The 13,471-nt window shown below is 43.0% G+C and overlaps 1 protein-coding gene across 1 annotated transcript; it reads right to left on the bottom strand.

Annotated features, from left to right (window-relative positions):
• Positions 1–1,921: 1,921 nt before the first annotated feature.
• On the bottom strand, positions 1,922–12,590 carry LOC310787614 (carbonic anhydrase 4-like; the record flags this gene model as incomplete). Its single annotated transcript, XM_083649092.1, is given in 9 exon segments — positions 1,922–2,101; positions 2,795–2,958; positions 3,044–3,110; positions 3,254–3,346; positions 6,945–7,090; positions 7,845–8,009; positions 8,123–8,167; positions 12,456–12,528; positions 12,531–12,590. Coding segments are annotated over 9 exon segments (993 nt in total).
• Positions 12,591–13,471: the final 881 nt, after the last annotated feature.

Here is a 13,471-nt window from a genome sequence, read left to right as displayed (position 1 = left end):
ATGGAAACAAACAATTAAAAAGGCATGTCAGTCGTTTATTTTTCAAGTTGGAACACATTCTCCATATCATTTATGACACTTTCAAGCATAACAACCAAATAAATCTGACAAATCTCATACATTTGAACATTAAGAGTAAACTCGATTGGTCATGAATAACTTGGTTCTTCATATAGACGGTTTTGCTCCCTTATTTATTCAGCACTATATAAACTTTGAAATACATAAATAACATTGACTGTGCGTCCTCATATCAATATATAGACATTCAGTACATAAATACATGTGTACAAATGACACAGCATAGAAATATAACTTGATGCATTATGAAACAATGGAAAATATACACATTCCTTGCTCAACCATCATAATAAGTCTTGAATTTCTCACAAGAGAATTGCACAGACCTCTCATTTGAATACATAACGAGCCCTCTGAATATGAGCGAGAACTGAGTGGGCTGTAATTCACAGTAGATAACATTCAGTGCATCCGAGACCTTGTAATACAAGCCATGAACACAAGTCACATGTTCTCCAGATGAACTCGGAGAGCTTCACAGGTCAGAATGGGAAGACGATCATCGAGTAGGCGAGGTGTGTGTATGAAGTTTGTTTGTATGGCTTGGGTCCGCCAGCCGTGTCCTCACACAGCTTATTAAAGTCCACCACATCAAAACACACAACATGCTGATCCATGCCACTGTAACATCCCAGATGCATGAAATCATGAAATTGGTTTTATCGTATCATACGAAAAGTAATATCTGCTCATAATGGATGGTTATCACAAGTGTTGCAGTATCATCACACTGCCAAAGCCCACATATCACTCACTATGTGACCCTACTATCAGAGCAGGTGGGACTGGACCCCATCCCTGCATCTTCATCAACCTCCTATAGCTCAGGTGTGTGACCATGGTTCTGATTCTGGAATAGTGTTGCCAGATCTCATGAGAGAAACAAGCAATCAGGTCTTTATGGGTGGCTTGTCTTCTTCGAAGACCTGGATGCTTGTTTCTCTCGCGAGGTCTGGCAAAACTGCTCTGGAAGTAGGACCTTCACCTACACTCTCAAAACAACATGTAGGACCTGCACCTCCACTCTCAAACAACATGCAGCTGTTCTGTTCATCATGGACCTGCCTGACACTGCCTACACTGACAGGAGAAAGTCCAGACCCCCCCCCCGCCCTCACCTCCACTCGCCCCTTTCTCAAACTAACTGCTGACCAAGTGGCCGTGAATGTTCACCTGACCTGAAACCAAACTGCTGACTCCTTTGACCGCTGGCTGGCACAACGGAGCTTATTTGTGACTCACGTCTACTATTAATAGCTCGGTGCCATTCACATGACCCGTGAAGAACGTCATGTCATGTTCCAGGTCACAAGGCAGACATCGGCACCCCCGAGCGGAAACCAGCCATATTGTCCTTTAAGCAGAGACTACATTGACTTGACATTGGACAAGGTGGAGGAGGTCTAAAGTGTGCGAGGCCCTGTGATGAGCTGTAGTGGTGTGCTGGTGTCACAGGTTAGGGCACCAGGAGTCTGAACTCTGTTGTTTTTGTATCTGTCAGTGTTTGGCAACCATTTGGCAACATTTGGATTAGGATTCGGAACACCTGCTTTATGGCACAATCATAATGCTGAAGTAAGACCTACATAAGAGCTTCACTACACATGCACGAGAATGCTGATCTCACCCTTACGGCATCTCTCATAAGGCGTTCAATCAGAAAAAACACCTTTGTCATTTGTGTCGTAAGGGAGGTACTACAGTACGTGGTCGGTTATTTTAGCAACCATGCGATGTAACAAACCGGGTGGGGGGGGGGGGGGGGGTTCAGTTAGAAAAGAGTGTTGCAAGAACTGATTGTGTTCACGGATGTTGGCAGTGTGGCACGGGATGTCTCCATCTAGTTGTGCCGGGACAGTCCCAAGGCGGTGGCAACGGAGGCCATGAGAAGGGTGGCGCCGGCCAGGACCGCGGTGGCACCCGACCGATATACTTTCTGCCCGTTCAGGGGCTGCACCGGCCTGAACGTCCCCACCATCGGCTTCCCATCGTGGAACTGCAGTGTGGAGAACGCCCGCAGCTGCAGGAGAGGAGGACCAACCCAAGTTTAGTTTGCAGATCACGCTCATCGTATGGAGCAGCAAGAAAGCTGTTTACAGATTAACTGAAGTGTTTCCTAATCTGTTGTGTCATACCAAGGTTTGTGATGTGAGGTTTGTGTTTCTGAACTTGTACTTCCAGATAAGATTATGGATGATGGACATGCTTTTAATTTGAAATCAGAAAACATTTGCAAGCTGAAACATAGGAAATGACTTTTTTTTCCAGCAGGCCTCGTCGGGGCCAGAAGATGGAAAAGTCAGGACACTCAGTCACTCAGTCACTCATGGACGTTTGGCGAGTTTAGTGGATAGGGGCCGTAGCTACTGTAGGCATACTGTAGGAAGGTGGTAGAGAAGCTAGGCATACTGTAGGAAGGTGGTAGAAAATTGGGATTTGAGGGGTGGGAAGGGCGAGTGGCTGGGGGGGGGGGGGGGTGTTGGGAGGGGGAAAAGAAGAGGGGGCAAGCGAAAAAGGGCAGTAGCTATGGATAGGAAACTGGTAGATAGTCGGGAATCAAGGGGTGGCTAGGGGGATGTGGGTGGTGGGAGTGGGCCTACTGTCATAATGCTGAATGCCCACACCACTGTGCCGTGGGCTTAAAGGTTTGCGCTTGTTGGGCATAGAGATAACATATTTTGAAAATTAAAATTCAGTGGTGTTACATCCTGACCTGGTCTTTGCTCAGAGGGATGGGAGTCTCAAACACGGTCCAGATCACAGACTCGGTGCAGGGAGGGGTGGTCAGAGAGCCCTTGTAGCGGTAGTAGTTGGTCAGATTCTGCGGAGATGGGATCAGCTGCCCCAGGGAGATGGGGGCCAGAGATGTGTTGCCATCTGAAGACACACAGGACACAGAGGAAGCATTCAGACACTGGGATGTAAACCCTTTTGGGATTGGTGAATATCTGTAACAACCTACTTGTTGATTTGACGCTTGGCAGGGCACTGATGATGGGGTCGTATTTTTTGTTAGGACTGTTGGACTCCTGCAAATGGAACGTTTGGACACATTGGACACATTTCAACATGTTGTTTCACCTTTCCATCTCACACTCAAGCCAATTTCAGTGTTTCTTATTCAACATCAAATACTGAATTGGTCTGGCACACAAAAAACACAAATATTTACCTCATAGAAAAACCCAAGGACTGCAACTCCAATTGGGTCTAATAGCGCTGCTGCCAGATCGGTGTACTTCTCTTTCATGTGAACAATGTGCAGCTGCAGAGACAGGCAATAGAGAATATCACTGACGCTACCATTATTACAAAGGTCATCTTTTTCACAATGGCTGTACACCCCCATAGTAAATGGGACTTCAAAAATATCATGTTTTTTATCAAGCTTTATGGCCACTGCACACATATTTGTAAAGGAGATTTGGTGCTCTAACAACAGGAGCAGAGGAGATTTGGTGCTCTAACAACAGAAGCAGAGGTGTAACCATGAAATGCTCTGAAATTCAAAGTTGATACAGTGGCAGCAATCTTCAGCTGGTGCTCCCAGCTGAAGGCGTTTCAGCTGCCAGCCACATGCAATTTAAATTTAATTGCAATGCAATCTGCAACATTTTATGTGATTTTTTTGCTGTAAAATTGCGGGAACTGGCAAAAATTGCAAGTTGAGTAAAAACAAGACTAGGTTGAACGTAGTATATGTTGTGCTGTCACACCCCCTCTCCTCTCTGTGTGTTGCTGACTCTCTCTCAATTCAATTCAAAAAGGATTTATTGGCATGGAAAACATATGTTTACATTGCCAAAGCAAGTGTGAAACAAAACAAAAATGCACAATAATAATATAAGACTTAACATATAATATAATAATAATAACATATAATATAATAATAATAACAACACAATTATAAACAAAAATGTAGCACAACTATAATGTTACCCTGTTTTAATACGGAGATGTGTAAACAGAGCTATGTATTTCGATTTTGCAAACAATGTATGTGTACATAAGGCTAGGTAAGAAAAGTTTAAAAGTAGGATATAGGCAGATGAGTTAAAGATATCTGTACAGTATGTAGGTATGTAGGTCTCTGATGAAGACGCTGTCGTGTTGAAACGTTAGTCTGCACCTATTAAATTAATTTCCAGTGAATCGAGTGCTCCAGGTTCTTCTTGGGTTCACCTATTTATTGCTGTTGTTAATAGTCCTGTCATGACAGCACCGACCTCCCTCTGTGGAGGGGCTGAAGGCAAGAGACTCCTTCTACCTCGTTAATATAAATGTTGAAGAGGGTTGGACTCAGGCTGCATCCTTGTCTAACCCCCCCGACTTTGGGGAAAGAAGTCTGTATGTTGTTGTTTTTTCAATCTTAACAGCACACTTGTTGTTGGTGTACATTGAGTTTATGATGTCATAGGTTTTTCCTCCAATACCACTTTCCAACAAAACAGGAGAATAGTTTGCTTTTGTTTTTGTTGATTTGATAATTTGGTAAGAATCCAATTTGGGATTTGCTCAGGACTTTATTTTCGGCAAGGAAGTGAAGGAGTCTGTGGTTGATGATCATACAGAAGATTTTCCCGAGGTTGCTGTTAAGACAGATTCCACGCTAGTTGTTGGGTCGAGTTTGTCCACACTTTTATGGAGCAGTGTTATCAGTCCCTGGTTCCAGATATCGGGGAAGATCCCGGAGCCAAGGACGATGTTAAAGAGTTTTAATATGGCCAGTTGGAATTTGAGGTCAGTGAATTTTATAATTTAATTTAAGATGCCATCAACACCACAGGCCTGCTTGGTTTCAGGTAATTTTATTTGGTCTTTATTTCTTTTTGTGATTGGGGAATCTAGTGGGTTCTGATAGTCTTTTATCGTTGACTCTAGATTTTGCAGTTTGTCTTGTATGTGTTTTTGCTGTTCGCTCTTCTCTATTGGGCCAAAGAGTTTTGAGAAGTGGTTTAACCATGCATCTTCATTTTGGATGGGTAGATCCTTGTGTTTTTGTTTGTTTAGGGTGTTCCAATTTTCCCTAAATTTGTTTGTTTTTATGGATTCCTCAATAACATGTAGTTGGTGTCTTAACATTCTCTACATAACGTTCTCTGTTTGTTCTTACTGTGTTTTTATACTGTTAACAAGGATGTTTCACCATAGTGAGGCATGTGTTCTGTTATCGGGGTCTCTATGTTTTTGGTTGATAAGTTCCTTAATTTCTTTCTGAGGTTTTTGCATTCATTATCAAACCATTTGTCATTGTTGTTAATGTTGTTTTTGTGTTTTCTGTTTTTGATATTCTTTTTTTATATATATATATTTTTATATTATTGAGGCTTTCTACTGCCTTGTTTACCTCTTCACTGTTGCATTGGAATGTTTTTTCCAGGAGCTGGTCTAAAAGTGATTGGACTTGTTGTTGCCTAATCGTTTTTTGGTATGTGTCTACACTGTCTTCCTTCTATTTGTAGTGTTTCTTAATGGTTTGTAGTTTGGTTTGCTGTGGTAATACATGGTTGGGTGTTGATCTGTTCAGATAGATTGTGGTTTTGCTGTGGTCTGAAAGGGGTGTGAGAGGCCTGACTGTGAACGCTCTGAGAGACACCAAGCTAAGGTCAGTGATGAAATAGTCCACTGTGCTGTTACCCAGAGATGAGCTGTAGGTGTACATACCATACAGTAGGAGTCACCTCGGAGCCTGCCATTGACTATGTACAGGCCCAGTGAACGACCCACGTTTGTTTGTGGCTTTGTCATAGTTGTATCTGGGGGGCATATTGGAGAGGGAATGTCTCTAGCTCCTGGTATGTGTTTATGTCCCTGGGTGCTGAGAGTGTCTGGTTCTTGCCCTATCCTGGCATTGAGATCGCCACAAACTACGATGTGACCACGAGTCTGAAAGTGATTTATTTCCTCCTCTAGTGTGGAGAACATGTCGTCATTAAAATAGGGTGATTCAATTCATTTGATTCAATTCAACCCTCGCTCTCTCTCTCTCTTGCTCCTGTGTGTGTGTGTGTGTGTGTGTGTGTGTGTGTGTGTGTCAAAAGCAGAGACTAGTAGAGTAGTTTCCGCGCGTGTATGTGCGTGTGTGTGCGTAGACGCACACTGCAGACAACCCCTCCTCCCCTCCCCTCCTCCCCTGTGTCTGTGTGAGCAGTCTGCCACTGGTTTACCACTGGTTTATACAGAGCAGCCTTCCTTCAGACAAAGCCAGAATTCCCGTCCAGCAAAAATGTGACCCCCCCCCCCGCCCAACTACTACCTAATGGAAACTTTTATCAAAAATTCCAATGCAATTTGTGATGTTTTATGTGATTTTTTTGCAGTAAAATTGCAGGAACTGGCAAAAATGGCAAGTTGTGGAACCTGTTTTGTCGTTTTTGTGGCGAAATCGCGGGAAATTTAAAAAATTGCAAGCCCCCGCAGGAGATTGTTTGAATTTCCATTCATTATTGTGATCGCAAAATCGCAGTTTCCTGGAGGGACTGTTTGAGTTAACTTTCTGTTTCATCTTTATTTAATACGGCAGCCGAATGACCCAGGTGACAATTGAAGATTGTTGCATCTGTATGTGCCATACTTTCTCCACTAAAGATATGTTTGTTTGCTATATTTAAAAAAGTTTCAGCAGTGGAGACATTCACTGGACAGTAAGTGGGGTACAACATGATTATTAATAGACTCAAACAAAAGGTTTGACCTCTGTATATGTGAGGGTTCAATGTCTTTTGACTGATTGAAGTATGTCCGACTGCCTTTGTGTGACTGGTGTGACCGCGTGAACCTTCATTCAGTCATTGTCACAGACAGTAATAATTATGTGACCCGGTTTGACCCGGGCTGCATGTGTGCTCCATGGTGTCAGGTACCTCCATGGGGTACTGCTCTCCGTCGATGGTGTGTTCGGAGCCCGGCCCTCCATTCTTGCCCCAGTGCAGGTGGAACTGCACAGCCTTGTAGCCGGTCACCAGGTCTCCATCTGAGATGGTGGCCAGGTGGGTGACTGCAACCTGAACTGGAGTGGACAGACACCAAGCGTAAAGCGATCGCTGCAGAAGTCTCAAAGCATCGCTGGCTGTCTTTCCCTGATGAAGACCTTGTGGTCCCCAGTCATCATGACAATAAAGCCTTTTTCAATTTCAAGCTTTTAGTCTCTTCTCTCCTTACTGGATTTTGAGTGCCTTGGACGTTGTACATACTTTTTTTCCTCACTGGATTCTTTCAATTCTTAGAGCTAGTATCTCACTTCTCTACAGATTTGATTCCTGTTGCTATTCCAGCTGTAAACCTAATTACTTTGTTTTTCTTAAAGGGCCACTTTGCCGATATCCAACCAGCTTTGTATCATTACAAAATCAGTAGTATTATATATGCAAATGAACAATGTTTAACTTCCCTCCATCTTGTCTGGACCGAGAGCTCCCGTTCATTTGCAGAACTTCCTGGTCCAAATGATGTCATAAAGATGTAATTTGGTTCAAGAAGTTCTGCGAATGAATGTAGAGATACCAATAATCATAGTGTGATAGTGACAGTAATAGTGACAATTGCAGCAGGGAATAGCACGCACAACTCCTGGTTTTTAAGCAGCTTAAATAATAGTGACACCATGGAGTAATAGTGACACCATGGCAAAACTGCTCCAAATGACATCATTATGACATCATTTTGACCAGGAAGTTCTGTGAATGAACAAGGAGCACTCGGTCCAGGCAAGATGGAGTTAACATTGTTCCACAGTACACAATGTCAATATAAGAGGAGCCTACTGGAGTGGCCGTTGTTCTTCAGGGTGCTTCTGAAGCTGTGCTGGTAGTTGCTGAACTGGAAAGGAGTCAGACGTTCGTCTTTCACAGTCTTTCTGGTGACGATGTTGATGGGTGACTGGCCTCGTCCCCCGCACGCTCGGTAGGCGTGGTCCCACTTCTCTGGTGCTAACACAAGAAAAGCAGAGGCGTTAAGAAGCCAGACTACGCTTCACCCTCACTTCCTCCTCCAGCTCTTTCATATTACAACAGGTTTTACTTCTTGTGTTTGACAAATTCACCATTGCACTGATGATCACAGGCGAACGCGGACTGGTAGCACCAATCTGAAACACAGTGAATACAATCAATGAATATGTTGCTATATGAGTACTTCAAAACATACGGATTTTGATAGAATACAGGCTTTTTGTTGGCAAGACAACACTGTCTGTGTGTCTGTGTGTCTGTGTGTGTGTGTGTGTGTGTGTGTGTGTGTGTGTGTGTGTGTGTGTGTGTATTAATCAAATCTGGCTTTTTATCAATAGTTGGTTTATTTTTTCTTCTTGCAAACAGTGAATTGTTTGCGTGTCAGCTGTCCCGGCCATACAAATACGCTAATACACAGGATTTGTCTTCCTATTGTCTAAAGAAACACAGGTTGGCGTTAGTGCTTTATCTTTCCGTGCTATCAGGATAAACACAGACCCAATCTTTTGCATCAGTGAGGTCACATTCTCACATGTTTGTCTGGGGGTTTATTAATATTTCACAATGGGTTTGCATGTGTCCAGCCCATACTCTGAGACAAATATCTACAGCTATCTCACAAATCAAATATTTATGAAAAACACACCATGCCATTGAAAGAAATACGGGAAGGGTCTCCTGGCTCTGTTAGTAGAATTGTATGATGACTTGCCATGTTGGTAAGCTGTTTCCTCCTGCACTGGCATGAAAATAAACTATTATTGAAAATAATGGCTATTGAAAATAAACTGGGCAGGGGGTAAACACCCGGGTGGGTTCAGATTGCATTCAGCTGTGCCATCATTTATTATATTGTTCTCAATAAATAAAGAGAAGCTCAATCAAAAGCTGCCATCTTGCAGCACAGAAATTGCTTATAGTAGCCTATACTGTCTAAAGAGCGCTGGGCACGTAGTCAAGCTTTATACAACATGATTCAAGCCTTAACTCAGTTTCAGCTGTTGATGGCTGCATGGCAACATGGGTGTCACCATGTGGCAAGGTCTTGTAGATCAGTGGTTCTCAAACTTTTTCAGGTCAAGGACCCCTAAAAACGGACACAAATTAGACCACTGACCCCCATTTGATAAGATTTTGTCCCAAGCTCCCCCATCTGATAAGATTTTAGCTTTTGTGACTACCCTCCCACTCTCCTGGCCGTGTCTTGCAGGAGCATGGTGTTGGGGTCGTTAGGCTAATTGGGTGCACCATGGGCCCCATGTACTAATTGAGCTAAGAGGACCTTCAGACCATTCAATCTCTCTCCCTCCTCACCAATGCACCATTTGTTTTGTTTGTTTGTTTAATGTAGTTTGTGTTGTATTTATTTTCCCTTAGTTTTAATTAATAAATTGTTTTAACTTTTACATTGGTGTATGACTCCCCTCAATTGTTACTTCCTTGAGCTGTGTTGTAACATGAGGTGAGTCCTACACCAAAAAATAAATAAAAAATAAACATTAACAATAATTTATTAACTAAAACTAATGGAGAATAACAAGACAACACACACAAAACAAAGAACAAAAGGTGCATCAGTGAGGAGGGAGAGAGACTGAATGGTCAGAAGGTCTTCTTATTTTTTTTTAATTCTTCTGGCCCAGGTAACTTGACCCCAGCATTAGGCTCCTACAAGACAGGGTGGGAGGGTTGTCACACTTCTAGATGTTTTATTACAGGATGTGTATGAAACCCATGACCAAAATAGTCGTTATGTCATTGTGTTTCTTATGTTATTGGTTGGAATATAGAGAAAATAAATGATTAACCCTTTTGATGGGGAACCCCTGGAACCCCCTCAAGGACTCCTTGGGGGGCCCCTAGCTGGCCCCACTTTGAGAACCATTTGAGGATTATAGAATCGAAAACAAATACCAAGCAAGTCACCTGAAATCTGATATAAGCCCCATTTAAAAATAAATCACAGACATCACATGAGCATTCAGTTGAATCCGTTCCCTTTAAGATGCAGGTTTGATCTCTAATAATGTCTCACATTGAGTGGCTGGTATAGCCTATAGGTGCTATGCCCTCAGTATGCCTCATGGGCCATGGCTTCACTTTGGTATGGCAAATGATCATATTAGATCCCCAGAACTTCGCCGTTCTTTGGGTTATTCCTACCCCTTATTGCCTCACTAATGTTTCTACAAAAAGATAGGCTATATGCCTACCTCGGTAGCCTACCTCTTGCACCTCAAGCAAATTCTGACCAATTTCACGCTCGTTTCTGTTGTTAAGATACTGAAACCAGTTTAATAGCCATATTCTGTTTCGGCGTGTATGGCCAGTGGCCACTCACTGGCCAGTCGCTAGCTTTAATCGCAGCCAATCAGATTTCTGTGCGCGCCATTATTCCCTGTCTGACCAATCGGCGCTTTGATCTTTTGTGTCACACATTAACAATTGACACATAACAATGAACGGTGGGCCTGAGAGCGCTGCTGGGAGCCGACTGAGTGAGGAAACTGTCTAGGAAAAAAGGCAATCAAAGGAAAATAAATATTGCCTGCGTGGACCAAAGCCCATATAGGCTAGGCCTATGTAGATAGCCTCCTACCGAGTTACGCTAAACAAAGACAGCCTAGATCTTTCATGTAGCCTAATTGTATAGCATCAGAGCCTCACAGCAAAGTAGCCTACCGGACATCATTGTATAGTCTACTCTAACCTATAGCCACTGCATGACAGCGCAACGCAATTAAGTGAACTCAAAAAGAATAAAGACTTGAAATTCTCCCATAATCAGACAATCAGTCACGTCTGCAGCCATTCTCTCACTGTGTTACCTCCTGATTTTCACTAGAAGAAACACAATGATGAGAGAATAAAAGAGTGAATATTGGTCCTATAAAATATCTCCCCCGGCCACGGGGTCCATATGTCCAAGTGCAGGATGCTGATGAAACAGCGCTGTTCAACAACAATCAGTTTGGAAGGTGCTGCTATTCTTATAGGCTAAATCACATAGGATAACATTCAATAATTGTATTGCCTCCAAATGTGTATTTATGATTTGAGTAGTCACATGACCAAACAGCCTAACGCCTGGGACACACTGGAGACTTTAGTTGGTAGCATATCTCTTCAATCATCATGGCTCGCTTGTCCCAGTTCATTAGTCTCGCCTGTCAAATTATCTCCCCACTTCACAGTTCAATATACGCAGATTTTTGTGGCAAATGATAGAAGCGGTGACTTCACCAAATCTCGACGGGGCTGTTTGATGAATTAACGCCTCTAGCTGCTTGCATTCAGTTTGGAGACAGTGCGCAAGCAGTTCTCTCGATGCGTCTCTCTGCGGCAGGCAGCGGGGACGCGCCGCGCGTCTCTGTCATTGGCTCAGCGTGCTGTGTGCTGAGCTGGGAACAGGTGCATGTGAGAGAATGAGCCGCCCGCCTGAGCTTCGATCCGTGTCCAACCGAGGCGCAGCCCGCCAACTCTGGACAGATAGGCTACTTGAGAAATGTTACCTTTGACGTCCCAGCGTCCCAGCCTGTCCGGCCAGCCAGATCAGCGTGGCATAGCCTCTTTTTGTCTTTGGCAAATTGGCACGGATCGAGCGCGCTGGTTTTGTTGATACTCTATCCCTGCTGTGTCGTGCTGTGCCCTTGAGCAGGGAACTCAGTGGCGAAAGTGCGTGCGCAAGGTGAAGATGTATTACATGTCGCCAGCATGGAGGAATGCCTGGTATCAGATCAGTGTGTGATGGACAGGGCAGGTGTGTATGGCGAATGTACGCAGGCGTTTTGGCGCTGTTTTGGTGCGAGCAGAGCGTCTCTGACTGCCATTAGGAGCTATGTGTCTCTGCTCCTGGCTCACCTTCCTAAACATGCCCGCATCAATTAGCCTACTTCATTTTCTCTGTAGAATATTTTTGTTTTTAATATTTTTAGATTCCAGATTATTTTAGATCCTTAGGATTATGCAGCAGATCAACTTTCTATTGATTGAATTGCCTAGTAGGTTGGAGAGACTGGTGAAAACCAACTTCACAAGCTGTTCTGTTGGAGTGGCTTGTTTATTTATGAATTTACTGTAGCTAACTGTTAAAATAATCGATGTATCTTTTGTACAAAATTAATAATATAATAATTGATCAGCAAGTGGGATGGCTAAGCATGCAATCCACCCATTTGCATTAGATTGATCTAGGCTAAAATAACCTCGCCTCATTAAAAAAAAATCACAAACATTAAGGAGCTCTTCAAGACATCTATAAAAAAATCAATAGAAAAAATAATTTCCAGATAATATTGGCACCGTTAGATAATACATATATCATCATTCAGTTATTCATTCATTTTCTCACAAATAGCCTACAGAACCTGCACATTGGAAATATAATTGTTTTGCATAATAGCATATAAATGGAAAGAGACTCACCACCTGCTCCTGTGCAGACAGTGCAGAAGGATGCCAGGAGAACGGGCAGAATTAGATGCTGCTGCATTTTGGAGCGTCTCTGACTCGACCGAGGGAGGGCAACACAACGACTTGATTTTGCCAATGTGATCGCATTCTTTCTTGCAGGGGGGTCTTCTACTTATCTATCACCATACCCGACACAGGAAAGACACGGTGGCCCCTCCCCCTTCGGGCATTACCTCTAATAAATCTCCTTCACTCATAAATACCTCAAAAAGGGTCTATCAATTATAACCAGTGTGATCATTTAATCAGCCTTCTCATCATGTGGAGGGTATTTAACACGAGATTATCACCAGTGCCTTTTTTCTTCCAGGGGCCACAGGTAGCCAAGGTCAAGGCTATAGCAGCAGACATTTGGCCACCAGAGTATTAGGTGTGGGTAGGGAGTGCTATGTAGCCTATCTGATCGGCTCCCAGAGGTATTGACTAGTCTTTTCCTTTAAATGAAAGGATTGCTGGTAGATTGACTCCCTTCACTTGACCCTTAATCATTCAATCAATCATGGACCATTGAGTCCAAGTCCCTCTGGAAGCTCTTTTAGTTTTACTGAGAGAGAACACACACACACACACACACACACACACACACACACACACACACACACACACACACACACATTTCAGAACCGATGCAGAGAGGATATCGGGTGATATTTTTTAATTTAAATAAAAAGCTTAGTTTCCAGCGCAGTTAAACTTGTTCAGTCAGTGCAAAGTACAAAGTACATGCATGCATACATACATACATACATACAAACATAGGCCTACATACATACATACAAACATAGGCCTACATACATACATACATAAAAATCTGTAATAATCTGTAGGCCTACCTCTTTCGTGAACTTTTCCAGTGAAAACTTAGTACTGCTGGCTGTCACCTTTATTTTTATTGATCATTCTGAATATTGTGAGGGACATTTGGCAAAAAATAAATAAATACTATTACTAATAATAACAATCTTCAT

Source organism: Poromitra crassiceps (assembly GCF_964638095.1).
Source record: "Poromitra crassiceps genome assembly, chromosome: 1".
In the NCBI taxonomy this organism is placed as follows: domain Eukaryota; kingdom Metazoa; phylum Chordata; class Actinopteri; order Beryciformes; family Melamphaidae; genus Poromitra; species Poromitra crassiceps.
Note: the sequence above shows the minus strand (reverse complement) of the source record. Positions and strands in the feature narration are given on the sequence as shown.